Source organism: Saimiri boliviensis, chromosome 19 (genome assembly GCF_048565385.1).
Source record: "Saimiri boliviensis isolate mSaiBol1 chromosome 19, mSaiBol1.pri, whole genome shotgun sequence".
Classification (NCBI taxonomy): Eukaryota; Metazoa; Chordata; class Mammalia; order Primates; family Cebidae; genus Saimiri; species Saimiri boliviensis.
This window is the reverse complement of record NC_133467.1, coordinates 35123136-35148581: the sequence shown is the minus strand read 5'-3', so window position 1 is coordinate 35148581 and position 25446 is coordinate 35123136. Positions and strand designations below refer to the sequence as shown.

At 45.1% G+C, this 25446-nt stretch overlaps 1 protein-coding gene across 1 annotated transcript; it reads right to left on the bottom strand.

Moving 5' to 3' along the window:
- Nucleotides 1–217: 217 nt before the first annotated feature.
- On the bottom strand, nucleotides 218–25446 carry YY1AP1 (YY1 associated protein 1). Its single transcript, XM_074389881.1, has 12 exons — nucleotides 25326–25446; nucleotides 24793–24919; nucleotides 22995–23069; nucleotides 20309–20349; nucleotides 18993–19089; nucleotides 15076–15274; nucleotides 13901–13987; nucleotides 10509–10680; nucleotides 8296–8440; nucleotides 6593–6743; nucleotides 1901–2017; nucleotides 218–1678 (listed from the first exon to the last, which is right to left on the bottom strand). Exons 5-12 carry the CDS (start codon nucleotides 19082–19084, stop codon nucleotides 446–448), a joined length of 2196 nt encoding a protein of 731 aa, XP_074245982.1. The 5' UTR covers nucleotides 19085–19089; nucleotides 20309–20349; nucleotides 22995–23069; nucleotides 24793–24919; nucleotides 25326–25446; the 3' UTR covers nucleotides 218–445.

The window sequence follows — 25446 nt, the reverse complement described above, 5'->3', positions numbered from 1 at the left end:
GAGAGCTCCAGCCCATGCCCAAAAATGGAAGCATGGTAAGAGAGGAAAAGAAAAAGGGAAAAAGAAAAGAAAAATAAATCCCCAAATCTGAACTTACCTCCAGGCTGCTTCACAAAAATATGTTACTGGTGGAGAGTCTTGACTACAAGTTGTCCAGGTTCTTGGAATGTTGAATGAAGAATTAAACAAATTGCACAAATCAATGAAAAAAAAAAAATGAAGCAATAAAAGCACAGATTTATTGAAGCAAAAGTATACTCCAGAGAGGGAACAGGATTACAGCAAGCTGCTCAGGAACCTGGGTTGCAAAATCTTCTGGGGTTTAAGTACGCTTTAGAGGTTTCCTATTGGTTACAGCTTATGTGCGACCAATCAGAGGCTGAAGTAAAGGCTCCCAGTCTCCAGACCCTGTTATCCTGCCTCAAGGAAAGCCAATGATTTCCTCTCAAGCATCTTCAGCTTCCATCTTGACAATTTCCTCTGAAACCCCAGGGGCAGAGTTGTTTAGAGACTCCTGGATGCCCTGAGGCAGTGGCTCCAGAGTGTGTCTTCCCTCCTCTGTTTTCACAACAGTCCAGCGATAGGCACTGTTCTCTGACAATCCTTCTTGGCACTCTGTATCTGTAGTTGGAAGCCTTGAACTATGTTCCACTTTGGGGGAAACTGCAGCACAGAGAGGGGATAGTTCCTGCGGCTCGAATTTGGGTTCTAGGCCCTGAAAGGCATTTTTCCCATCAGCCACAGCACAAGCAATGTCCACATTCACTTGGGCCTTATCTTCAGAGGCGGATGGTATAGGAAGATTCACAGAATTGCCAGAAACAATTAAGGGTGAGACAGACGAGGCCACAAGCGGCTGGTTCAATGGACAGGGGAACGAAGTAGGGTTAACCAAGAGGGTGGTGATGGGAATAGTCTGGGGACTCTGGGCCACAGCTGCATTGACAGGCTGGATCATGTTACAGCCGCTGCCAAGGCTCACAATCTTCACAGTGGTAGCAGGAACAGTGAAGATAACAGGTGCAGGATGGATAACAGGGGCAGGTTTCATACAGGGAGAGGCCTTGGCTCCCCTTCTTTTTGAGGGTCTCCGTCTCACGTATGGCTTTCGAAACTTAGAAGGGGCAAGAGAGGGCAGCATGACCTTGGGCACAGGGGCAGAAGAGAGCAACGTCTGGGACTCAGACAGAGGGAAGCTGGTCCTGGCCTCAGGGGGCAGAGCAGGCAGTGCTGCAGGACACTCAAAACCATCACCTCCACTCGCCCCCAGTGGAGGGACGCCTGGAACTGTCTGTAAGACAGTGGCTGGCTGGATCAGGTGAGGAATTCGGACCACCACGTTGCTTGGAGGGGCTTCTGAATGAGTTGATCGGGCTGGTGTTTTCCCAGGGTTGAAGCTAGGCTGGAGAGAGGGGCTGGGCTGGATAAGGAGGGGCTTCAGGACTGATGAACGCCTCTGCCTCCAAGCCTTCCTGGGGAAACGGTTGGCAACTGGCTTCAGTTTCAGGACTACACCCTTAGGCAATAGCAGTGGGTACCGAGTTTCACTCCCCAACTCCGAGTTGTCTTTCTCTAGGCCTCTATCTGAGCCGATCTCCGTGGTTCCAGTCACATTTCCTACCTCTCTAGCACCATCAGCCATGTGCCGCAGTTCTTCCTGGATGGATGGCAGACTGGCCTATTGGAAACAAGAACACTCTGATCCAGCACATGTCAGAATCTGGGAAAAAGAATAGGGCTTTCTAGGTTTTAGGGATCTGAGACAGTCTCAAGGCATCTTTCCAAGAAGGGACTCTGCATATCAAATTTCTACAAAGACCACATTCCAATTATACACTTTAGAGTCTCTTCTCTTCAGTGACCTTTTCCCTCCCACAGACTTTGAGGAAGAGGGTTGTACCTTTAACCAGAATGGGAGCCGGTGTTCTTCTCTCTCTATAGGTGGCTTCCACTGATGTGGCTGGATCTCTTCACAGCATTTTAATAAGACTGGTAGCTGTTTGGTCTTCTTATAAAACTTAATATGAAAAAAAAAGTGCATGAGCTACATTCTTTCCAGAAATACTGTCCTCTGTCAGGCTAGTGAATGGGGTGGGTGGTGGGTTGAGAGACACATATGCACACACACTCTCTCTCACACACAAAACCACATACACAAGCATCCATATATATACATATATAAACAGTATATGCTGAATACTTGTACATTTCAAATTAAACTAATCTCTAAAGATTTTATAATTATTCATTATTTTCTAATTGATGATCTCTATTCTGGTTGCCAGGAGAGTTTAGGTCATAGAGAGAAAAGGAAGCAGATAGAGCAGTTTTATTTAAGATTTGTTCCTGCTCGACAGCTGTAAAGACAGTATCGTAATCTATACCATGGACACATCAAAGCTTTTTTTTTCACCCACACGTATTCTGCTTATGTAACATCAAAGCTTTTAAGCAAATCATGGTGCAAAGGACATTAGAAGGGAAGAAAAAACAAAGACTGAGACAGTTCACTTTTAGGAGTTAACAGGCTGGGTGGAGTGGCTCACACCTGTAATCCCAACACTTTGGGAGGCTGAGGCAGGCAGATCACTTGAGGTCAGGAGTTTGAGACAGGCCTGGCCGACAAGGTGAAACCCCATTTGTACTAAAAATACAAAAATCAGACGGGTGTGGTGCTGGGGGCCTGTAATCACAGCTACTTGGGAGGCTGAGGCACAACAATCAGTGGTTGAACCCGGCAGGGCACAGAGACTGCAGTGAGACAAGATCATGCCACTGTACTCTAGCCTGGGCAACAGAGTGAAACTCCGTCTCAAAAAAGAGGAGTAAATGAAGATGAGAACTGAACTTAAACCACTTACAAGTAACTGTTCGTCCAAAATAAACAGAATGTTTTCTATGTTATACGCACTGTGCTAAAAGCTAAGCACACACAAAAGGGAAGCAATTCCTGCTCTCAAGGAGCTTTACAGACTAGTGGGAGAGAGTCAAGCAGACCAATAATGACACCCTACATTAAAAAACATACATCAAGTTATACAAAAAGCTGCAGGTAAAAAATAAAAAACATACAAAGGGCTGGGCACAGTGGCTCATGCCTGTAATCCCAGCACTTTGTGTAACACTTTATGTTACACAAAGACTCAAGAGTTAAATGGAGCTGTGGCTCATGCCTATAATCCCATTACTTTGGGAGGCCAAGACAGGCCTGAGGCCAGGAGTTTGAGACCAACCTGGCCAACATAGCAAGACCAAGTAAAAAAAAAAAAAAAAAAAATTCCTTGGCCATAGTGGTGCAGTGAGCCATGATTGAGCACACTCCAGACTGGGCAATAGGGTGGCACCCTGTCTCAAAAAATAAAATAAGTTAAATGGCATAAAATTTCTAAACACCACACTAAGAGCTAGAAGAAAATGAAGTGAGGCACTTAAAAGCTTCTTAAAAAAATTATTTCCTACCTAGAATTCTAGATACAGTGACAGAGGAGAGTATTATTTTTTCCTTTTATTTTGAAATAATCAGAGTCATAGGAAATTGCAAAAAAATAGCAGCAAGAGGTCCCACGTACTCTTCAACCAGTTTCTCCTAATATAATGTTTTTATGTTATATGGTCAGAAGAGTTATATATGTAAACCAGGTATATGGTACAATATTAATACTAGGAAAATAGATGGGCATCCCAGTATTTGGAAGGCCAAGGTGGACGGATCACCTCGGGTCAGAAGTTCAAGACCAGCCCAGCCAACATGGCGAAACCCTGTCTCTACTAAAAATATAAAAATTGGCTGGGTATGGTGGCACACACCTGTAATCCCAGCTACTCAGGAGGCTGAGGCAGGAGAATCACATGAACCTAGGAGGCAGATGCTGCAGTGAGCACAGTGAGACTCTGTCTCAAAAAACAAACAAAAAAACTGTAACAAACAAACCAGGAAACTGACATTGACACAATCAAAAGACCAGGAATCGAGATGGTTTAAATGTGACAATTCCCTTCCCGAGCAGTCTCTCTCGGAATGCTACTGGAATGGGGCCAGGCAGGGTGGCTCACGCCTATAATCCCAGCCCTTTAGGAGGCTGAGGCAAGTGAATCGCCTGAGGTCAGGAGTTCAATACCAGCCTGACCAACATGGTGAAACCCCTTCTCTACTACAAATACAAAAATTAGGTGTGATGGCCGGTGCGCCTGTAATCCCAGCTACTCAGGAGGGTGAGGCAGGAGAATCGCTTGAATTTGCGAGATGGAGGTTGCAGTTAGCTGAGATCACACTACTACATTCCAGCCTGGGCAACAAGAGTAAAACTCCATCTCAAAAAAAAAAAAAAGAAGAAGAAGAATTAATACAAAGCAAAGACGTGGAATTCAGGAAATAAGAGGATCCAACACAGTAAGAAGCAAAAGGAATTCTCAGGATGATGATGAAGAAACAGCTCAAGAAGACATCAGTGCAGCAAGCCTGGAGAGCAACACGCTTAGAGTGGAATAGTGTCAGAGGGCTCAGGGAGCAATTTCCTCTAGATAAAAGTGACAGAATATCTAGAATTCCTGAACACACTGAAAGATGATGATCTGGGAAACAAAATGCTCAGCAGGAAAGGCAAGGTAATCACAGTAATATAGTTGAGCTGTGAAGAGCATTTATATAGTCCTTAAAATCTTACAGTGTAAACCTTGAATACAATCTAACCAAAATTGTACCAGAATTACTAGTGAGGAATTTGGAGAGCAGAAAATGGGCATGTTTGTGGCGGGAATAAGAAAGTGAGGAGAGGGGTAAATCCTCAGCTTCTGTGGTTTATGGTTAATAAATAAGGCCTAAATCCAATATACCAGGAAGTAGCATTTAGAGGCTGAGACAGGAGAATTGCCTAAGGCCCAAAATTCAAGACCAGCCTGGGCAACATAGGGACACCCATCACTAAAAAGAATTTTTTTTTTTGCCAGTTACAGTGGCTCACACCTGTAATCCCAACATTTTGGGAGGCAGAGGCGGGCAGATCACCTGAGGATCAGCCTGGCCAACATGGCGAAATCCCCTTTCTACTAAAAATATAAAAATTAGCTAAGAGTGGTAGCGCATGCCTGTAGTCCCAGCTGCTCAGGAGACTGAGGAATGAGAATCACTTGAACTTGGTAGGCAGGGGTTGCAGTGAGCTGAAATTGTGCCACTGCACTCCAGCCTGGGCGACAGAGTAAGACTGTCTCAAAAAAAAAAAAAAAAAAAAAAAAAATTACCAAGCACAGTGGCTCATACATATAATCCCATTTCCTTAGGAGGCTGACGTCGAAAGAATGCTTGAGCCTATGAGTTCAAGGCTGCAGTGAGCTATTAACTGTACCACTGTACTCCAGCCTGGGTAAGACCTTGTCTCAAGAAAAATACGAAAACAAAACCAAACCAAAGGCTGGGCACTGCAGCTCACGCCTGTAATCCCAACACTTTGGGAGGCAAAGCTGAGGCAGGAGGACTGCTTGAGGTCAGGACTTCAAGACCAGCCTGGGCAACAAAATGACACCCTGTTTTCACATAAAATAAAATAATTAGCTAGCCTTGGTGGCATGCACCTATAGTTCAAGCTACTTGGAAGGCTGAAATGGAAGGATCACACAGGAGTTTAAGGCTGCAGTGACCTCATTGTGCCAACGCACTCCAGCCAGGATGACAGAGCGAGAACCTGTCTCTAAAAAAGGCTAGGGGCGGTGGCTCATGCCTGTAATCCCAGCACGTTGGGAGGCCAAAGTGGGGGGGATCACCTCAGGTCAGCAGTTCAAGACCAGCCTGGCCAACATGGCGAAACCCTGTTTCCAATAAAATACACAAATGAGCTGGGCATGGTGGCAGGGGCCTATAATCCTAGCTACTCGGGAGGCTGAAGCAGGAGAATTGCCTGAATCCAGGAGGCAGAGGTTGCAGTGAGTCGAGATCGTGCTATTCTACTCCAGCCTGGATGACAAGGGCGAAACTCTGTCTCAACAAACAAACAAACAAGAGTTGAGAAAAAGTATATAGGCCGGGCACCGTGGCTTATGCCTGTGGATCACTTGAGGTCAGAAGTTCAAGACCAGCCTGGCCAACATGATGAAACCCGGTATCTACTAAAAACACAAAAAATTAGCTGAGTGTGGTGGTGGCACCCTGTAATCTCAGCTACTTGGGAGGCTGAGGCAGGATAATCACTTGAACCTGGGAGGTGGAAGCTGCAGTGAGCCGAGACTGTACCACTGCACTACTGTACTACTGCATCCCAACCTGGATGACAGTACGAGAGTCCATCTGACCAAAAAGCAAAGCAAAACAAAAAACCAAAGCATATATGTGGAATACTGCATATTATTTCTACAAAGTTCAAGAAAGAGAATTATTACAGGGAACATGTATTTGTGAAATCTTTTAGGTGGATGAAGATACTCCAGAGGAGCATAATGAATGAATCAATGTCCCTGAAAAGGCAACAGGGGAATGTATTGTAGAAGTGGGAGAAATTAGCTTTAGATAAAAGAATGTCTGTCTTTTCTTTGAGAATAACAAGAGAAAAGAATGGGTACATATTGGTGAGGTGCCTGGACGGCACATGAAGAAAACACTCACTTTAATGATGTTGTCCGGAGCTCTGTTCAGGTTGAGGTTCTTGATTCTCACCGTCAGTTGTCGGGCAGTCTTGCAGGTTAGAAGGTATGTGCTGATCAGAGGATTAGGAAACTCGGTCCCTTCAAAATGCTTCAGTCCTAAAGCTAACAAACTGAGAAAAGAGCAATGACACTAAATCTCACTTCACAGTCTTTCGTTCTAAAAGATCTCCCTGGCTAACATATTTTACAATCTATTTTCCTATTTTTTTTTTTTCTTGGGACAAGGTCTCACTCTGTCACCCAGGCTGGAGTCCAGTGGCACAACTGCAGCTCACTGCAACCTTTACTTCCTAGGCTGAAGTGACTGTCCAGTCTTAGCCTCCCAAAGTGCTGGGATTACAGGCATGAGCCATGGCACGTGGCCCAATCTACCTTTTCATTTTTTTCAGACAGGGTCTTGCTCTGTTGTCCAGGCTGGAGTGCAATGGCACGATCTCGGCTCACCGCAACCTCTGCCTCCTGGGTTCAGGCAATTCTCCTGCCTCAGCCTCCCGAGTAGCTGGGACTACAGGCACGCGCCACCATGTCCAGCTAATTTTTGTATTTTTAGTAGAGACGGGGTTTCACCATGTTGGCCAGGCTGGTCTTGAACTCCTGACCTTGTGATCCACCCAGCTCGGACTCCTAAAGTGCTGGGATTACAAGAGCGAGCCACTGCACCCAGCTGAAAATCTACTTTTTCTACATCTAATTCTGGTAGAAGCTGGTGACTACTCAGTAGAAAATTTCATATATTTAGTGAATACTGACTGATTACGCATTATGAATCAGAATAAGAATCAAATAGTTCACAATTAAGTGGGAGCAAGACTAGGCATAAATCATTAATAAATATTAGATCATGATGAGCTATATACTAACAATACAAAGGAAGTTCAAAGAGAATACAAAGGAAGGAAAATGATTCTAATAAAACAACCATAAAATGAATACTAGGTACCCTATCAGACAAATTAAACTGGCACCAATACTACCCTCTGGCATAACATATATAATCATGGTTACAAATACATATATTTGCTGATAACAGTGCGGCAATTCACACAAAGGGCCATAAAAATGTTCATAATCCGGCTGGGTGCGGTGGCTCATGCCTGTAATCCCAGCACTTTGGGAGGCCAGGGTGGGTGGATCATTTGAGGTCAGGAGTTCGAGAGCAGCCTGGGCAACATAGAGAGACCCTCACCTATACAAAAAAAATTAGCCATGTATGGTGGCACATGCCTGTGGTCCCAGCTACTCCATGGAGGCTGACAGGGGGAGGATCGCTTGATCCCAGGAGCTCAAGGCTGCAGTGAGCTGTGACCACACCATTGCACTCCAGCCTAGGTAACAGAATAAGATCCTGTCTATAAATAAATAATAATATAAAATAAAGCGAACCTTCTGCCTTGGCCTTTCAAAGTGTTGGGATTACAGGCGTGAGCCATCATGCCCTGTATAAAATTTTTTAGAAATGTGTATGACATCTCCCAAAAAAGCAGTATTTGGCACTGCTAGAACGAGTACGTCCTAGAGAACTCTGCTCATCTATACTGCTTTTCCTTTTGTCTTTTGTGTGTGTCTTATTACACAAGTCTTACTTTCCCTAAACTCCTCAAAGGAACTATGTCTTCTCCTTGGGATATTCTGCTGTTTTGATCCCCCAGAGTAAACACTTACTTGTCCTCAGCCTTGGTGAAGAGGATCTTACCCTGGAGATTCTTTGCCTTCAGGGAACACACTGGAAGTAATTCTGGATACATGAAAACCTTGCTTGTGGCCAGGATCCAAGCCACTTGCTCTGGCAAACAGGGAAATTCATTGGCTATAAGAAAATAAATCTCTGATAAATCAGTTTCTAGGGCAAAAGAGGGCTTCATAAAAGCCTGTAAATGCATTTTTGCATTTAGGTAGAGCTGTCCTTATCTAACTTGATTGCCTCCCACCTGCCCAACATCCTCAAAAAGTAGTTTCCACAGCCTTTTTTTTTTTTTTTGAGATGGAGTTTCACTTTTGTTACCCAGGCTGGAGTGCAATGGCATGCTCTCGGCTCACTGCAACCTCCTCCTCCTGGGTTCAGGCAATTCTCCTGCCTCAGCCTCCTGAGTAGCTGGGATTACAGGCATGTGCCACCATGCCCAGCTAATTTTTTGTATTTTTAGTAGAGACAGGGTTTCACCATGTTGACCAGGATGGTTTCGATCTCTTGACCTTGTGATCCACCCGCCTCGGCCTCCCAAAGTGCTGGGATTACAGGCTTGAGCCACCGCGCCCGGCCTCCACAGCCTTTCTTAAGCTAACATTATGTCCAAAGGGAGTCCCATTCAATGGCAATACTAGTTGACTCTCTTATTCTTTTTTTTTTTGAGATGGAATCTTGTTCTGTCACCAGGCTGGAGTGCAGGTGGCGTGATCTCAGCTCACGGTAACTGCTGCCTCCCAGGTTCAAGTGGTTCTCCTGTCTCAGCCTTCTTTTTTTTTTTTGGAGACGGAGTTTCGCTTTTGTTACCCAGGCTGGAGTGCAATGGCACCATCTCGGCTCACCAAAATGTCCGCCTCCTGGGTTCAAGCAATTCTCCTGCCTCAGCCTCCCGAGTAGCTGGGACTACAGGCATGCGCCACTATGCCCAGCTAATTTTTGTATTTTTAGTAAAGACGGGGTTTCACCATGTTGACCAGGATGGTCTCGATCTCTTGACCTCGTGATCCACCCGTCTCGGCCTCCCAAAGTGCTGGGATTATAGGCGTGAGCCATTGCGCCCGGCCTGTCTCAGCCTTCTGAATAGCTGGGGCTACAGGCATGAGCCACTACACCCAGCTAATTTTTTGTATTTTTAGTAGAGACAGAGTCTGACCATGTTGGCCAGGATGGTCTTGATCACTTGACCTCGAGATCCGCCCGCCTCATCTCCCAAAGAGCTGGGATTACAGGCCTCAGCCACTGCGCCTGGCTGACTCTCTTATTCTTTTTTATATGGAACACTTTATTCACTAAGTAAAACAAACACTTAAAAAGCACCTAGGCCGGGCGCGGTGGCTCAAGCCTGTAATCCCAGCACTTTGGGAGGCCGAGGTGGGTGGATCACGAGGTCGAGAGATCGAGACCATCCTGGTCAGCATGGTGAAACCCCGTCTCTACTAAAAATACAAAAAATGAGCTGGGCATGGTGGTGCGTGCCTGTAATCCCGGCTGCTCAGGAAGCTGAGGCAGGAGAATTGCCTGAACCCAGGAGGCGGAGGTTGCGGTGAGCCGAGATCGCGCCATTGCACTCCAGCCTGGGTAACAAGAGCGAAACTCTGTCTCAAAAAAAACAAAACAAAACAAAAAACAAAACAAAAAAAAAACTAACTCAATCCGAGGTAGAATCTAAACCTGTAAATTTCTTTAAAATATTGAACATGGCAAATGTACAATCTCTAACTTGTGCCTACCTCCAAAATCAACATTGCATTCAGAATGGAGATATCACTTACACTATAGTCAGTAGGGTAAATAAAATTAGTTAATCTTAATGAAGACAGTAAAACTAAACAAGACCAAATTTTATCACCTGACTTTCATCTTAACCAGGCACCAGTTTGTCTTCATTTGCCTCTTAATACTTACCCATCATATCGCTGAATTCCAATTCTTAGCACCGAGCCTCAGATCTCTACCTCCCATATTCCTATCCTGTCCACTGCCTCCATGCCTTACCCAGGCCCAGAGATTATCTTGTAATTCTAGAACTCATAATGAGTACAAAGGCAGGATAAAAGAGCAAAGAAAGAAATTACAAATGTCCTGTGTCCTCCATTCTTAGGTAAGTATCCTAGGAAGTTATCTATGGGATAAGATTCCCACCACCTCTCACCGCAAGTAAAATCTTAAAGCTGACACATCTGTCTCCTACCAGTCTTCTTGACAGTTTTATGAGGGCTGCAGTCAATGCTGACATGTGTGTTGAAGTCTTCGATAAGCTGCATAGCGCCCATCAAGTTACAGGGTTGGAACAGGGTCTGAAACTTGGGGTTGTACTGATGGTGAAGGGTGATGGAGCTTTGAGCAAAGGTTCCCAGCTCTTTCTGGGAAAACAGGACACAAAAAGAAGATCTAAGACAATTCCAGACAATACCAGCAGCCTTTAGAATCTAAACAAGAGGCTGGGTGTGGAGGCTGAGAGGCCTGTAATCCCAGCACTTTGGGAGGCTGAGTCAGGTGGATCATGAGGTCAAGAGTTCAAGACCTTAGCTGGGCATGGTGGCGCATGCCTGTAATCCCAGCTACTCAGGAGGCTGAGGCAGGAGAATTGCCTGAACCCAGGAGGCGGAGGTTGCGGTGAGCCAAGATCGTGCTGTTGCACTCCAGCCTGGGTAACAAGAGCGAAACTCCGTCTCAAAAAAAAAAAAAAAAAAGAGTTCAAGACCAGCCTGGCCAACATGGTGAAACCCTGTCTCTACTAAAACTACAAAAATTAGCCAGGTGTGGTGGCACACAGCTGTAATCCCAGCTACTCGGGAAGCTGAGGCAGAAGAATTGCTTGAATCCAGGAGGCAGAGGTTGCAGTGAACTGAGACTGCACCATTGTACTCCAGCCTAAGTGACAGAGCAAGACTCTGTCTCAAACAAACAAACAAACAAACAAACAAAAAACAATAAAACCCAAACTGAAACAAGAAGCTGACCTTCCTACTATAGAGTAAAACAATAAATATTACTCCATTAAGACTCCTCTTTGAGTTCTCAGATATTCAGGGATTATATTCTTGTTTTATTTTTAAACTCGGTGTTTCTCACTAAGGAGTATGTGGTCTAGCTCCCGAGCTAGAATTATGAGTCTCAAGAATGAGGACTATTAATTAATTTATTTTGAGACAGAGTTTCACTCTGCTGCTCAGGCAGGAGTGCAGTGGCACGATCTCAGCTCACTGCAACCTCCTCTTCCCAGGCTCAAGCCATCCTCCCACTTCTGCCTCCCAAGAATCTGGGACTACAGGCATGCACTTCCATACCTAGCTAATTTTTGTATTTTTTGTAGAGATGGGGTTTTGCCATGTTGGCCAGGCTGATCTTGAACTCCTGGGCTCACAAGTGGCCTGCTTCGGCTTCTCACAGTGCTGAGATTACAGGCATGAGCCACTGCCCCCAGCCAGGACTATAACTTTTAAAATTGTTTTGTCTTTTGATCTCAAAATAATGCCTATAAGAAAGTACTCCTCCTCATCATCCTCTGAAAACAGTAAGAGGTGAAGACATCCTGTTGATCACCAAGGAAATTTTAGAATGCAAGCAAATATACTCTTCAAACTCCAAAGAGAATGAAGAAGCTGAGAATGTTTAATTATCATTATCTGCCCAAAAGTTCAGAGCAATTTTTATAAGTTAAAATTTGTTTTTGTTTTTGTGACACAGGCTCTCACTGTCATTCAGGCTGGCGTGAAGCATAGTGGTATAATCATAGCTCACTGCAGCCTCAACGTCCCAGGCTCAAGTTATCCTCCTACCTCAGCCTCCCAAGTTGCTGGGACTACAGGGACTCAGGGACTTGGCACAATCCCCAAGTAAATTTTTTTTTTTTAAATTTTTTTGGTAGAGATGGGGTCTTACTATGTTGACCAGGCTGGTCTCGAATTCCTGGGCTCAAGCAATCTTCCCACCTTGACCTACCAAAGTGCGGGGACTATAGGCATGAGCCACCACAGCTGCCTAAATTTCTTTTTTTTTTTTGAGACGGAGTTTCGCTCTTGTTACCCAGGCTGGAGTGCAATGGCAAGATCTCGGCTCACCGCAACCTGGGATTACACTGCGCCCGGCCCTAAATTTCAAATTTAAAAGCTCTTCCTCCAAAATACCTCAAAATGTCATGAGCAAAACTAGCTCTACACATCACACACTAATATTGTGCTTACTAAATGGATAATGAATTCAACATCTATATGTATTATTTACATTTTATTTAAAATTCTTTTAAACAAAGAATACAGTCTGGGTCTTACTATGTTGCCCAGGCTGTTCTTGAACCCCTGGGCTCAAGTGATCCTACCACCCCAGCCTCCCAAAGTGCTGGAATTACAGGCATGAGCCACCATGCCCACCCTGAACATTTATAAAATGAATAGCGGTACCAAAAACCTAAGAAGTCCGGGTGGATCTAAAGATGAGGACCCAATAAAAATATCAGAAGGACAGGCCAGACACAGTGGCTCACAGCTGTAATCCCAGTACTTTGGGAGACTGAGGTGGGCATATCACTTGAGGTCAGGAGTTTTTTTTTTTTTTTTTTTTTTTTTTTGAGACGGAGTTTCGCTCTTGTTACCCAGGCTGGAGTGCAATGGCGCGATCTTGGCTCACTGCAACCTCCGCCTCCCGGGCTCAGGCAATTCTCCTGCCTCAGTCTCCTGAGTAGCTGGGATTACAGGCACGCACCACCAGGCCCACCTAGTTTTTTGTATTTTTGGTAGAGATGGGGTTTCACCATGTTGACCAGGATGGTCTTGATCTCTCGACCTCGTCATCCACCCGCCTCGGCCTCCCAAAGTGCTGGGATTACAGGCTTGAGCCACCGCGCCCGGCCCGAGGTCAGGAGTTTGAGACCAGCTTGGCCAACATGGTGAAACCCTGTCTCTACTAAAAATATAAAAAAATTACCCAGGTGTGGTGGTGTCCACCTGTAGTCCTAGCTTCTTAGGTGCCTGAGGCAGGAGAATCACTTGAACCCGGGAGGCAGAGGTTGCAGTGAACTGCGATCGTGCCACCGCACTCTATCCCGGGTGAAAGAGCAAGATCCTGTCTCAAAAAAAAGAAAAGGGGCTGGGCGCAATGGCTCATGCCTGTAATCCCAGCACTTTGGGAGGCTGAGGCGGGTGGATCACCTGAGGTCAGGAGTTCGAGACAAGCCTGGCCAACCTGGTGAAACCCTCTCTCTACTAAAAATACAAAAATTAGCTGGGGCATGGTGGTGGGTGCCTGTAATTCCAGCTACTCAGGAGGCTGAAGCAGGAGAATTACTTGAACTCAGGAGGCAGAGGTTGCAGTGAGCCGAGATCATGCCATTGCACTCCAATCTGGGCGACAGAGTGAGACTCTGTCTCAAAAAAAAAAGAAAAAGAAAAGAAAAAACTGAATACACTTTGTCCTTTCATGTGAATCAGTGGCTCATGTTCACTCAGCAAACATAGGAAGCCCTAACAGAAAGTAGGCACAGCAATGAAAAAATACCCAAGAGAGAAAAATAACTGTGAGAAATAACCTGCCAGGCTAATTTCATATTCTAGTCTTTAGAATTAGGGATATTTGGAACCTTACAAGAAATATCCTGGTGGTACTGGCCTCCGGATTGAGACTGGGGTCGCAGGTGGCAAGAAGGTGGATTTGGGTCAAGAGCTGAACATGCTGGGGAGAGAAAGAAAATAATGCAGTGACATGTTACAACATTGCGATTTCAGGAACCCAGGGAGATTTTTTCCTTCCCTGGAGATAGGGTCATGCTGTCATGCAGCTTGGAGTGCAGTGGTGCCATGATGACTCAATGCTCTCTCAACCTCCTGTGCTCAACCAATCCTCCCACCTCAGCCTCCCAAGTAGCTGGGACCACAGGTGCATAACAGCATTGCCTGGCTTATTTATTCATTTTATTATTACTTTTTTTTATTGAGATGGACTCTCGCATTGTCGTCTGGGCTGGAGGGCAGTGTGGCGTGATCTCAGCTCACTGCAACCCCTGCCTCCCAGGTTCAAGTGATTCTCTTGCCTCAGCCTTCTGAGTAGCTGGGATTACAGGTGTCCTCCACCATGCCCAGCTAATTTTTTATAATTTTAGCAGAGACAGGGTTTCACCATGTTGGCCAGGCTGGTCACCCACCTTGGGCTCTCAAAGTGCTGGGATTACAGGCGTGAGCCACCGCACCCAGCTTATTTTAATTTCTTTGTAGAGATGGGGTCTCACTACGTTGCCCAGGCTGTTCTTGAACTTCCCAGCTCAAGTAATCCTCCCACCTCAGCCTCTAAAAATGCTTGGACGACAGGTGTGAGCCACCGCACCCAGCTCCCAGAGAGACATTAACCAAGATATTTGCAACTTTATCACACCTATTTTGCTTTCTGGAAAGAATATGAGAACACAGGATCTTGGCATGTATTTCTCAGTCATGTTCCCTTGAACAAAATGACAGAACCAGAGGAAGTTTAACCTCAAACCAGAGAAATGAGATTAAAAAAAGGAAAAACAACTACTCACAGTGAAGGTTGTTAAATTTCAAAACAGATTACTAAGGACCCTTTGAAATCTGTAATTCCGAATACCATAAGGGTCCTTATGTGCTGTCTTCCCTGAGCCATAACTGATGTAGATACCATGGTTTTAACAGGTAGTAAGGTAACTATTTCTGACTTTTACGAAGCTGCTAATTTTGGATTGTACCAAAGCCTCAGAGTTAGACTGTGGTATAATCCAACATTAACATGACCAAGAAAAGTATCACCTGCTGCATCTGCTGCTGGAGTCTCTTCCTCTGTGCTGGGTCCAGAATCAGAGTCTGATAAACTTCCTTACACTGGAGTTTAACCTTCTCTACCTCCGGCTGCTCTTTTGCTGAAGATTTCTTCATCTTCAGCTGTTCAAATAGCTCCTTCACTGTTTGATGTTGTTCATTTAGCAGGCTGGCCAGTGGTTTCTCAAACCTATTCCCAAACAGGGAGATGACTGAATGAGTTGTTTTCGTAGGTCCACAACACATCCAATTCTTTCCAATGATGAGCAAAGAGCCTGAACAATTTTCACTTTCTGCTAATCCCCCCATTTCACTTTAGCCAACAGTCAAACTTCCAGTCTTATCCAAATCTTTTCCCAAAGTAGTTAGCATGCATCAAATATGATGATTCCGTATTATACCGCATCCCATTCCTCTACAATTCCTCTTCCAAATAATATACAAATGAAGAAAAAATTAAACAAAAATCTATGAACAAAGAAATATCTCGATAAGAAAGCAGCCAATGAGCTGGTGGGAACTCATCATTCTCGTTTCTTCTCTCATTTACTTGTTACTTCCATTTCAGGTCCAGCTTGTCCCAATATCCTATTCACTCAGGGTACGCTGCCTTGCTTTCTTAACAAGTCAAAGACCTTCTAATGTGAAACAGGGAAAGGATATACCAAAATAACTAAAGTACGTGATAGTTTAAATGAACAGAAGCAAGAAGTTAGTTCAAATATTACCCTACTGCTCTCCATGAAGGCTATCTTCTTTTAACCCCTTAAATTCCTCTTGCAAGGTTCCTAACCCTAACTTCCCACCCCTACCCTTTGGAAAGACTGCAGGGCTGAAGCAAAAGTTCAAATACCTAGTCTGTCTGTTCTGAAGTAAAGGGAGAAGACGACACCTAAGTGATTAAGCACATGCTGATACCCTATGCAATCAAAATAAGATCTGCTGAAGTAGCTAAAACAAGCAAGTTACCCTATTTCAAGGAACTCCCTATTTTACAGCAATAGTTAAATGATAACTTTTTTCAACAGTTGCTGCAGATAAAGATTACATTTTCTTTTTTTTTTTTTTTTTTTTTTTTGAGACGGAGTTTCGCTCTTGTTACCCAGGCTGGAGTGCAATGGCGCGATCTCGGCTCACCGCAACCTCCGCCTCCTGGGCTCAGGCAATTCTCCTGCCTCAGCCTCCTGAGTAGCTGGGATTACAGGCACGTGCCACCATGCCCAGCTAATTTTTTTGTATTTTTAGTAGAGACGGGGTTTCACCATGTTGACCAGGATGGTCTCGATCTCTCGACCTTGTGATCCACCCGCCTCGGCCTCCCAAAGTGCTGGGATTACAGGCTTGAGCCACCGCGCCCCGCCCAAGATTACATTTTCTTTTATAGTATTTACTGTGGGTTTGGGCAGCACAGAGTAAAAACCTAAAGACTGTGGGACTGTCTACACAGTATTTTCTGAGAACTGCAAACCTGAACATCTGCACTACTACCACTGAAGGAACAGAAGACCAGAAGCATAAAAAAGTAGATAATGGAAACATAGTCTACACTTAGTTTTAATAAGTATTATTTAGATAACTGGTAAGAGAAGCACAGATAACTTACCTTCCCAGGGTTTTTGTTTTCACTGTGTTTTCTTCTTCCTCTCTCTCTTTCTTATTGTGTTTTAAGATTTTATTTTTTTTTTAAGACGGGGTTTCATCATGTTGGTCAGGCTGGTCTTGAACTCCCGATCTCGGGTGATCCACCCGCCTTGGCCTCCAAAGTGCTGGGATTACAGGCGTGAACCACCACGCCCAGCCAAGATGTTTTTATGGGCTGGGCGCGGTGGCTCATGCCTGTAATCCCAGCACTTTGGGAGGCCCAGGCAGGTGGGCCACTAAGTCAGGAGATAGAGATCATCCAGGCTAACACTGTGGAACCCTGTCTCTACTAAAAATACAAAAATTAGCCAGGCGTGGTGGCACGCACTTGTAGTCCCAGCTACTCAGAAGGCTGAAGCAGGAGAATCACTAGAAGTAGGAGGCAGAGGTGACAGTAAGCAGAGACTGTGCCACTGTACTCTAGCCTGGGCAACAGAGCAAGACTCTGTCTCAAAACAAAAACAAAACAAAACAAAAGATGTTTTTACTATCTATGGCCTTACAGAATCCAGGATTTTTACTTAGTCGAAGATTAAAACAGGTTTGTATTTGCAGCACAAAGAAAAGCAGCAGCTGCCCAAGTACAGTCATGTACCACATGATGTTTCAGTCAATAATGAACCACATATACCCAGGTGGTTCCATAAGATTACTATCTTTCCTGTGTTTACATACATATGTACTTACCATTGTTACAACTGCTTACAGTATTCAGTACAGTACAGTACCATGCTGTACAGGTTTGTAGTCTGGAAGCAATAGGTATACAGCAGGCTAAACCATTTAGGTTTATGTAAGTGCATTCTATGATGTTTACACAACGATGAAATTGTTTAATGATACATTTCACAGAGTGTATCACCGTGAGATGATATATGACTATATTCCACTGAATAACAGAGGGTAACTGAACTCTAATAAGAATTTTAAATTAGCTCTATACTTTCCAAATTTTAAGAAGTTATAAAGAGCTGAGCAGTGAAACCAAAATGCATATTGATCAAATCCCATTATATGTTCCCAGGACGAATGGTTCCATTCTGCTATACCAGAATTTTGTTCTATGAACTGTAACTTAAAATAACTAAGTCGGCCGGGCTCGCTGGCTCAAGCCTGTAATCCCAGCACTTTGGGAGGCCGAGGCGGGTGGATCACGAGGTCGAGAGATCGAGACCATCCTGGTCAACATGGTGAAACCCCGTCTCTACTAAAAATACAAAAAAATTAGCTGGGCATGGTGGCACGTGCCTGTAATCCCAGCTACTCAGGAGGCTGAGGCAGGAGAACTGCCTGAACCCAGGAGGCGGAGGTTGCAGTGAGCCGAGATCGCACCATTGCACTCCAGTCTGGGTAACAAGAGCGAAACTCCGTCTCAAAAAAAATAAATAAATAAATAACTAAGTCAAATACTGACTTAAAAGTCTTGAGATTTTTGGTGTAGTTGTATTGTGATATTTGTTGTAATGGAGAATGACTGGTAATTTCTAGTTTTCAGACATTGGTTGGCATATCTTTTTCGCTAAATTAGAAGCTCCCTAAAGGCCTAGGTTTCAGATGGATCCCAAGCTCTCTACTTAGTAATGTTGTTAAGTTCAAACACAGGACTAATGAGAAGGTCTGTTTCCCTTGCTTTGTTCCACTTACGGTACATTGTGACCTCTAGCCATCTACCTAATGATTATATGCTGCTACTCACAGTGGGTAACAATAGAATAAAGTGCAGATGCAAGACCACCACAAAATGGGAAAAAAATTAAAGCCTCTGCTTTCTGGATGCTGTAACACAAGTGCCAACTTCATGCAAAAAGGTCAGCACAAACGTTTCAGACTCCTTACTGCAGGTGCTTCAGGGTTTGATCCACTAACGCCTAGGTGACTAAGAAATTTTCAGTCAGATTTAGCAGATCTTAATGGCACATAAAAAGAACAAAAGAGACAGACTGGATATTACAATACTGGGTAGTTTGTGTGGCTGGCCACATAAAGTCCTACATTCCTCTCCAGCACCACTCACCTGGAGAAGCAGATATGGATGCCAGCTACTGTTTTTCCTCCCTTCCCAAACAGATACAGCTTGGCCTACAGCTGCACTGCCCCCTAACAAGGAGACTTTTCACTTGGCACCTAACTCCTGACAGGGCTCTGCATCCTTACATCAGTAACAGAAGCTGGTTGGGGGCGAAAAATTGTTAATTGCAACTTCTGAAAATCTTTTCAGAAATAAATATTTCCTCTATTCCAAATCTCAAGGTCTTCAACTAGCCTACCGTAGAGCTTCAGAAGTGTTAAAGTTAGGTCGAGGCTCAGCCACACGTCCCTCCTCTTCTGGGCCATCATCTTCCATGTTGGAGAATCCCATTTCATCTTGGAATGTGGGCAAAGGAAAAGGAGAGTTTTCCTAGGGAATGGGCCTCTGAATGATGCTCCAGTATTGGGAAGAAAGAGGTAAAAACTATAAAGAAAACTTTAACAATGTTGGGACCCAGAAAGAGCCTATGTCAGAACGTTTTTCACCTCAGGATTCCCATAACCCCACACTTGGGATGGCTATAATGCTAGGAAAGAAGCCGCTCAACCAGTCAACTTGTAACAATAAGGACAGAGCATGGGTAACTCAAAATGATCAATCTCTTAAACAGAAATATCTTTTGAGACCAATTTATGGCAAAGTTAATTACTTGTATGCAAAACAGTTTAAAACTAGTTGGTAATCTTTAAGGACACACCAAATGATAGTAGGGGAAGCTATCAAAAGTTTTAAGGGGCCGCCAGGCGCAGTGGCTCACGCCTGTAATCCCAGCACTTTGGGAGGCCAAGGCGGGTGGATCACGAGGTCAAGAGATCGAGACCATCCTGGTCAACATAGTGAAATCCCATCTCTACTAAAAATACAAAAAATTAGCTGGGCATGGTGGCGCGTGACTGTAATCCCAGCTACTTGGGAGGCTGAGGCAGGAGAATTGCCTAAATCCAGGAGACGGAGGTTGCGGTGAGCCCAGATCGTGCCATTGCACTCCAGCCTGGGTAACAAGAGCGAAACTCCGTCTCAAAAAAAAAAAAAAAAAAAAAAAAAAGTTTTAAGGGGCCAGATGTGCTGGCTCACACCTATAATCCCAGCACTTTGGGAGGTTGAGGCAGGAAGACTTGAGCCCATGAGTTCCAGAATATGATGAGACCCTGTCTCTACAAAACATAAAAGAATTGCCCTGGCTTGTAGTCCCAGCTACTCAGAAGGCTTAGATGGGAAGATCACCTGAGCCCAGGAGGTTGAGGCTGCTGTGAGCTGACATTTCACCACTGTACTCTCCAGAGCCTGGGTGACAGAGTGAGACTATGCCTCAAAAAAAAAAAAAAAAAAAAAAGCTTCAAGGAAAATTTTACTAATAACCTGCACGTGGATAATCAAGAGTCTATTAGGCAGCAAATTTCCCTTATTGTTATAGTCTTTCCCAGGTAGACTAGAAGGAGAATTGGTCTGGTCAGACTCTCCTCTTCTAGAGGGAGCCTCACAGAGATCAAAGGACACATTTTGTTGGAGAACCAACTTACAATCCCATGTTCCCACTTGAGCTTCATTACTCACAATGTCAAACAGATCTTCCATCAGCTCATTTGCTTCCTTTTCTGCAAAAAAGCCAAACAGTATGTTGTCAGTATAAATTAGATTCATTTTACAATAATCAAGAATTCCATGAATATAATGCATGATACTTTCAACAAGGCATCTGACAAATTCTTCGAATCTATCCTTTTTATTTTTGAGACAGGGTCTCACTCTGCTACCTGAGGTGGAGGGCAAGTGGCTTTGATCTCAGCTCACTGCAATCTCTGCCTCCCAGGCTCAAGTGATACTCCCACTTCAGCCCTCCAAGTAGCTGGAACCATAGGGGTACGCTACCACACCTGGCTAATTCTTCTTCTATAGTTTGTAGAGCCACGTCTTTCCCCATGTTGCCCAAGTTGGTCTTGAACTCCTGAGCTCCAATGATCCACCTGCCTTGGCTTCCAAAAGTGATGGGGTTACAGGCATGAGCCACCACACCCAGCTATTCTTAATTCATTCAATCAAAAACATTTATTTGAGCACTAACTATACTAACTATGCTTCAATCCATTTTAGACGCTTGGGATATATGAGAGAAGAGAGAGAGAGAGAGAGAGAGAGAGAGAGAGACAGAGATTGACAGAGAAAGAAACAGAGAAACAGAGTGAGAGAGAGAGTTAGTTCTATTCTCAGGAAGCTTAAAATCTAATAGGAAGAAGACAAGGACAAAATATGAGCTAGATGATTTTACGATTAGAGGGCCTATCCAAACCCACACAGTACTGAATGGAATCAAGAGACGAGTCTCCCAGCCTGGGCAAAACATCAACATATCTACAAAAAAATTTAGCTGGGCTTGGTGGTACATACCTATAGTCCCAGATACTCTAGAGGCTGAGGTGAGACAATCTCTTGGGTCCAAGAGGCAGAAGTTACAGTGAGCCGAGACTGTGTCACTGCATCATTTCAGCTTGGGTGACAGAGCAAGGCACTGTCTCCAAAAAAGGAAAAAAAAAAGAGAGAGAGAGAGACGAGCTTCCAACAATGTTTCACAGGTCCCTGTCTTTGGACCTGAACTATTCAAGAACTCTGTCAGGGACTTAGGAGACCCAGAGAACATACTTAACAAATCTGTAAATGATGTAAAGCTGAAAGGGAGCAAATCCAATTGATGGAAAATTCAAAATTATATTTTCTCAAATCAACTGGATGGAACATATGAGGATAAATTTAAAGTTCTACATTTAGGATTTTTTTTTTTTTTTTTTTTTTTTTAAATAGAGATAGGGACTTGCTATGTTGCCCAGGCTGGTCTTAAACTCCTGGGCTCCAACGATCCTCCCACCTTAAACTCCCAAAGTGCTGGGATTACAGACGTGACCCACCACACCCAGCAAGATCTTATACATGTGTTCAAGATATTACACGACTCATTACGTTTCCAGATGAAGACCAGAATCTCTAAATATAGTTTGACAATGCCCAACGACAGACTAAATGAAAAATTAGGAGGCAGCTTGATCTCTTTTTAAATTTCCTCAGAGATCTTTGTTCTGAGTTCTCATTCTCGTTCTATAAATTATCAAAGCTGAAATGATTATCATGTTAATGGGTAAAGAGCTTCAAATCTTTATCTCATTTTTTAAACTTTTATTCATTTGTTTTACCTATGTGTTCCTCTACAATGGGTATCTAGGAAGGTAACGACCATTCTAGCCACTCAGCATTCTGGTTCTTGGTAGCAAGTAAAATGAGTGTTCTGATCTCTGACACACAAAGCTATTTTATTTAGAAGATAAAAATATATTTGTTCAACAACCATTTTATGTTTGTCTCTAGATCTTGACTAGTTAGAACATGTTAAAGGTTTTTGGCCAGGATGGTATTAGACCTAAAATTATCAAAAGATCCTTTTAGTCCTGGCATTCTGGATAAATTTTTCCCAACATAAAAAATATCCAACAGGCCAGGTGTGGTGAGTCACACCTGTAATCACCTGTAATCCCAGCACTTTGGGAGGCCGATCATTAGAGGTCAGGCGTTTGAGAGCAGCCTGACCAACAGAGCGAAACCTCATCTCTACTAAAAAAACCAACAAACAAAAAAATTAGCCAGTTGTGGTGGTATGTTTCTGTAGTCCCAGCTACTCAGGAGGCTGAGGCGGGTGGATCACCTGAGGTCAGGAGTTCGAGACCTGCCTGGCCAACATGATGAAAACCCATCTCTATTAAAAATACAAAAATTAACTGGGCATGGGAGCACATGCCTGTAATCCCAGCTACTCAGGAGGCTGAGGCAGGAGAATCACTTGAACCCGGGAGGCGGAGGTTGCAGTGAGCAGAAATCACACCACTGTACTCTAGTCTGAGCGACAAGAGCGAAATTCCACCTAAAAAAACAAAACAAAACAAAAATTTGACAAGCATGATGGAACAGGCCTGTACTCTCAGCTACTTGGGAGGCTGACACCTGAGAATCACTTGAACCAAAGAGGCGGAGATTGCAGGGAGTTGAGATTGCACCACTGCACTCCAGCTAGGGCAACAGAGCAAGATTCCATCTCAGGAAAAATGTTTTAAAAAATGTATACAAAGAGGGAGTTCAAGACCAGCCTGGGCAACAAAGTGAGACTCCATGTCTTCAAAATCAAAGAAAAATTGGCTGAATATGGTGTTGTGAATCTGTACCCATCTACTCAGGAGGCTAAGTGGGAAAACAGCTTTACCTCAGGTGTTTGAGGTTGCAGTGAGCTATGACCACGCCACTGCACTCCAGCCTGGATGACAGAGCAAGACCCTGTCTTAAAAAAAAAAAAAAAATGTTTAAGTATTCAAAAGCATATGCATAGATTATATGCAAATAGTCTACATCTTATATAAGGGACTGGAGCATCCATGGATTTTGGTATCCTCCGGGGAACCAAACCCTCACAGATACCAAGGGACAACTGTATATCCAAACCATATTCCTAATTTCTGTACTGCCTACAATTTGCTTCTCCCACAGTGTTCCTCATCAAAGAAAAAAGCATCCAACTGCTCAGGCCATCACTGAAGTCATCCAGGACTCCTCTTTTATTCTGATCCCACATCCAAACCATAACCAAGTTATTAACCCTGCGACCTTCAAAATGTATCCTAAATCCACCTACTGGTACACTCTAGGTTCAACCCTCCAATCAGCTCGTGCCTCAACTATCACAATAGCGTCTTAACTGGTCAATGTGATTGCATCACTCTTGTCTTTCAAAGTGTATATATTAGATCAAGTCACTTCTCTGCTTCCTATAAAACCTAAAATACAAAACTAGATATTTAGTCAAGTCTTCAAGTTCCTATGTTATCCGGTCCCTGGCTACTTCCTCTATCTATCGCCTATCATTATTCCCCTCTTTAAAAACTTTTTTTTTTTTTTAGACAGAGTCTTACTCTGTCACCAGGCTGGAGTGCAGTGGCGCGGTATCAACTCACTGCAACCTCTGCCTCCTGGGCTCAAGCGATCATCCTGTCTCAGCCTCCCAAGGAGCTGGGACTACAGATATGCACCACCATGGCCTATTAATTTTTTAATTTTTCTGTAGAACCAAGGTTTCACTATGTTGCCCAGGTTAGTCCGTAACTCCTGGGTTCACGAAATCCCCTCCATCCCCCCAGCCTCCCAAAGCGCTGGGATTAGGTGAGAGCCACCACGCGCGGTGGACACAAACTATTCTTACGCCCACTACTGGCTATGCCAAGTTTCTTCCCTCCCTGACCCCACAGACACATGCTGTATAGAACACTGCCATTACCGCTCTTTCCCCACAAGTAACTAGGGGCTCCCAATGCCTAAAATACACACACATATCAACTTGCAAGGAATCTCCCAACATTTATTCGAGAAATGAGCTAATTTATAGGGGAACGCCACTACACTTACACAAATAAAGGCAAACTCTTCCGGAAACACTTTCCATCCTCGCACACACACTCAAACACAGCCGCTACACAGTAACAGACCATCTGTCCTCTGGACCAAAAACATCTCTTTCCATGTACAAACTAACCAGCGACATTTATTAAACTCGCAACACTGAGATCATCCCGTCGTTCCCACGTACCGTTCACGCGGCAGGGACACCGCAGACCTTGTCGTACAGGTCAACTCCCCTCTCAAGATCGTGTCCTCGAACACGCTTATCCTTTAACTAAACACACACAGACCGGACTACGGGGGAGGCTCCGATCATGCCTTACAAACACAAACTACCCCGTCAGGGGCACAGCGACTCCGCCTCCACTCGCTTACTTTCCAGCCCCCTCCCCGGAGCCGGGAGTCCGCCTGTCAGGGACACCCCTTCACCCCGCCTGGAGGGACTTCCCGGTAGGCTCAGGAACCCCCTCCCTGCTCGCCCTTCCCCCATCTCCACCACGGCTCTCCCGGAGGTCCAGGTCCGGGAGATGACAGTGGCTCCCAGGAAGCCCAGGATTCCATCGCTGAGAGTGTGCTTAGGCCCCAAGGCCCGCCCAGACCGTTCTACTCACCGTGTCGGAGGCCCAGGCCGACGGCGATGAGAGTGCAGGGAAGTGGGGAAGAGGGGGTGGCCGCCAGGCTCCCGGGTCCACGGCGGATTGCTCCCGCTTGTCAGGAGGCGGCCGGCGGGTGAGCGGACTGGCGGAAATGCGAGAGAGGAGAAGGGAAAGGTGGAGGGCTAAAGGGGGCAAACTGAGGGGAGGCGGGTCCCGCAACCGAGACTGGAATCGTCTCCCCCTCCGCAAAGCGAACCCAAAATGGCCGCAAGAGCGGCGGCGGCTCCTCGGGAGGGAGGGAGCGAAGGGCGCCTCGCGCCCCCCCACCTCCCATTCCTCTCTCTTCCCGCTCTTCCCCACCGTCCCCGACTCCGGCCGCGCAGCGCGCCCGCCTACCGGCACGCGTACAAGTGTCTCCGGGCTCATCGCTGGCTGCTCCCACCAACCACCACCTACGGCCGCCCTGCGCGCCAGCCAGCCCGTACGCGCCCACCCAGGGACACCTCCTCTTGCGGTCCCACAAACCCGCACAGGCTCCTCAAGCGTACCTTCAGCTGCGCGAGCCTCAACCTCCTCCAGCTCCTCCACCTCCTCTTCTCTCCTCCCCCTACCCCGCCCCCAAGGCCACCTACCGCCGCCGGCCCCCAGCACACCCCAACCCTCGCGCGT

Excerpts from the sequence above, each read along its gene's own strand:
- YY1AP1 (XM_074389881.1), bottom strand. The coding sequence starts at position 19,084 with ATGGGATTCTCCAACATGGAAGATGATGGCCCAGAAGAGGAGGGACGT. Across the intron at positions 13,988-15,075 it reads TCCAGCAGCAGATGCAGCAG|CATGTTCAGCTCTTGACCCA; the intron begins GTGATACTTTTC and ends TTCTCTCCCCAG. Across the intron at positions 1,679-1,900 it reads GGCTCCCATTCTGGTTAAAG|GCCAGTCTGCCATCCATCCA; the intron begins GTACAACCCTCT and ends TGTTTCCAATAG.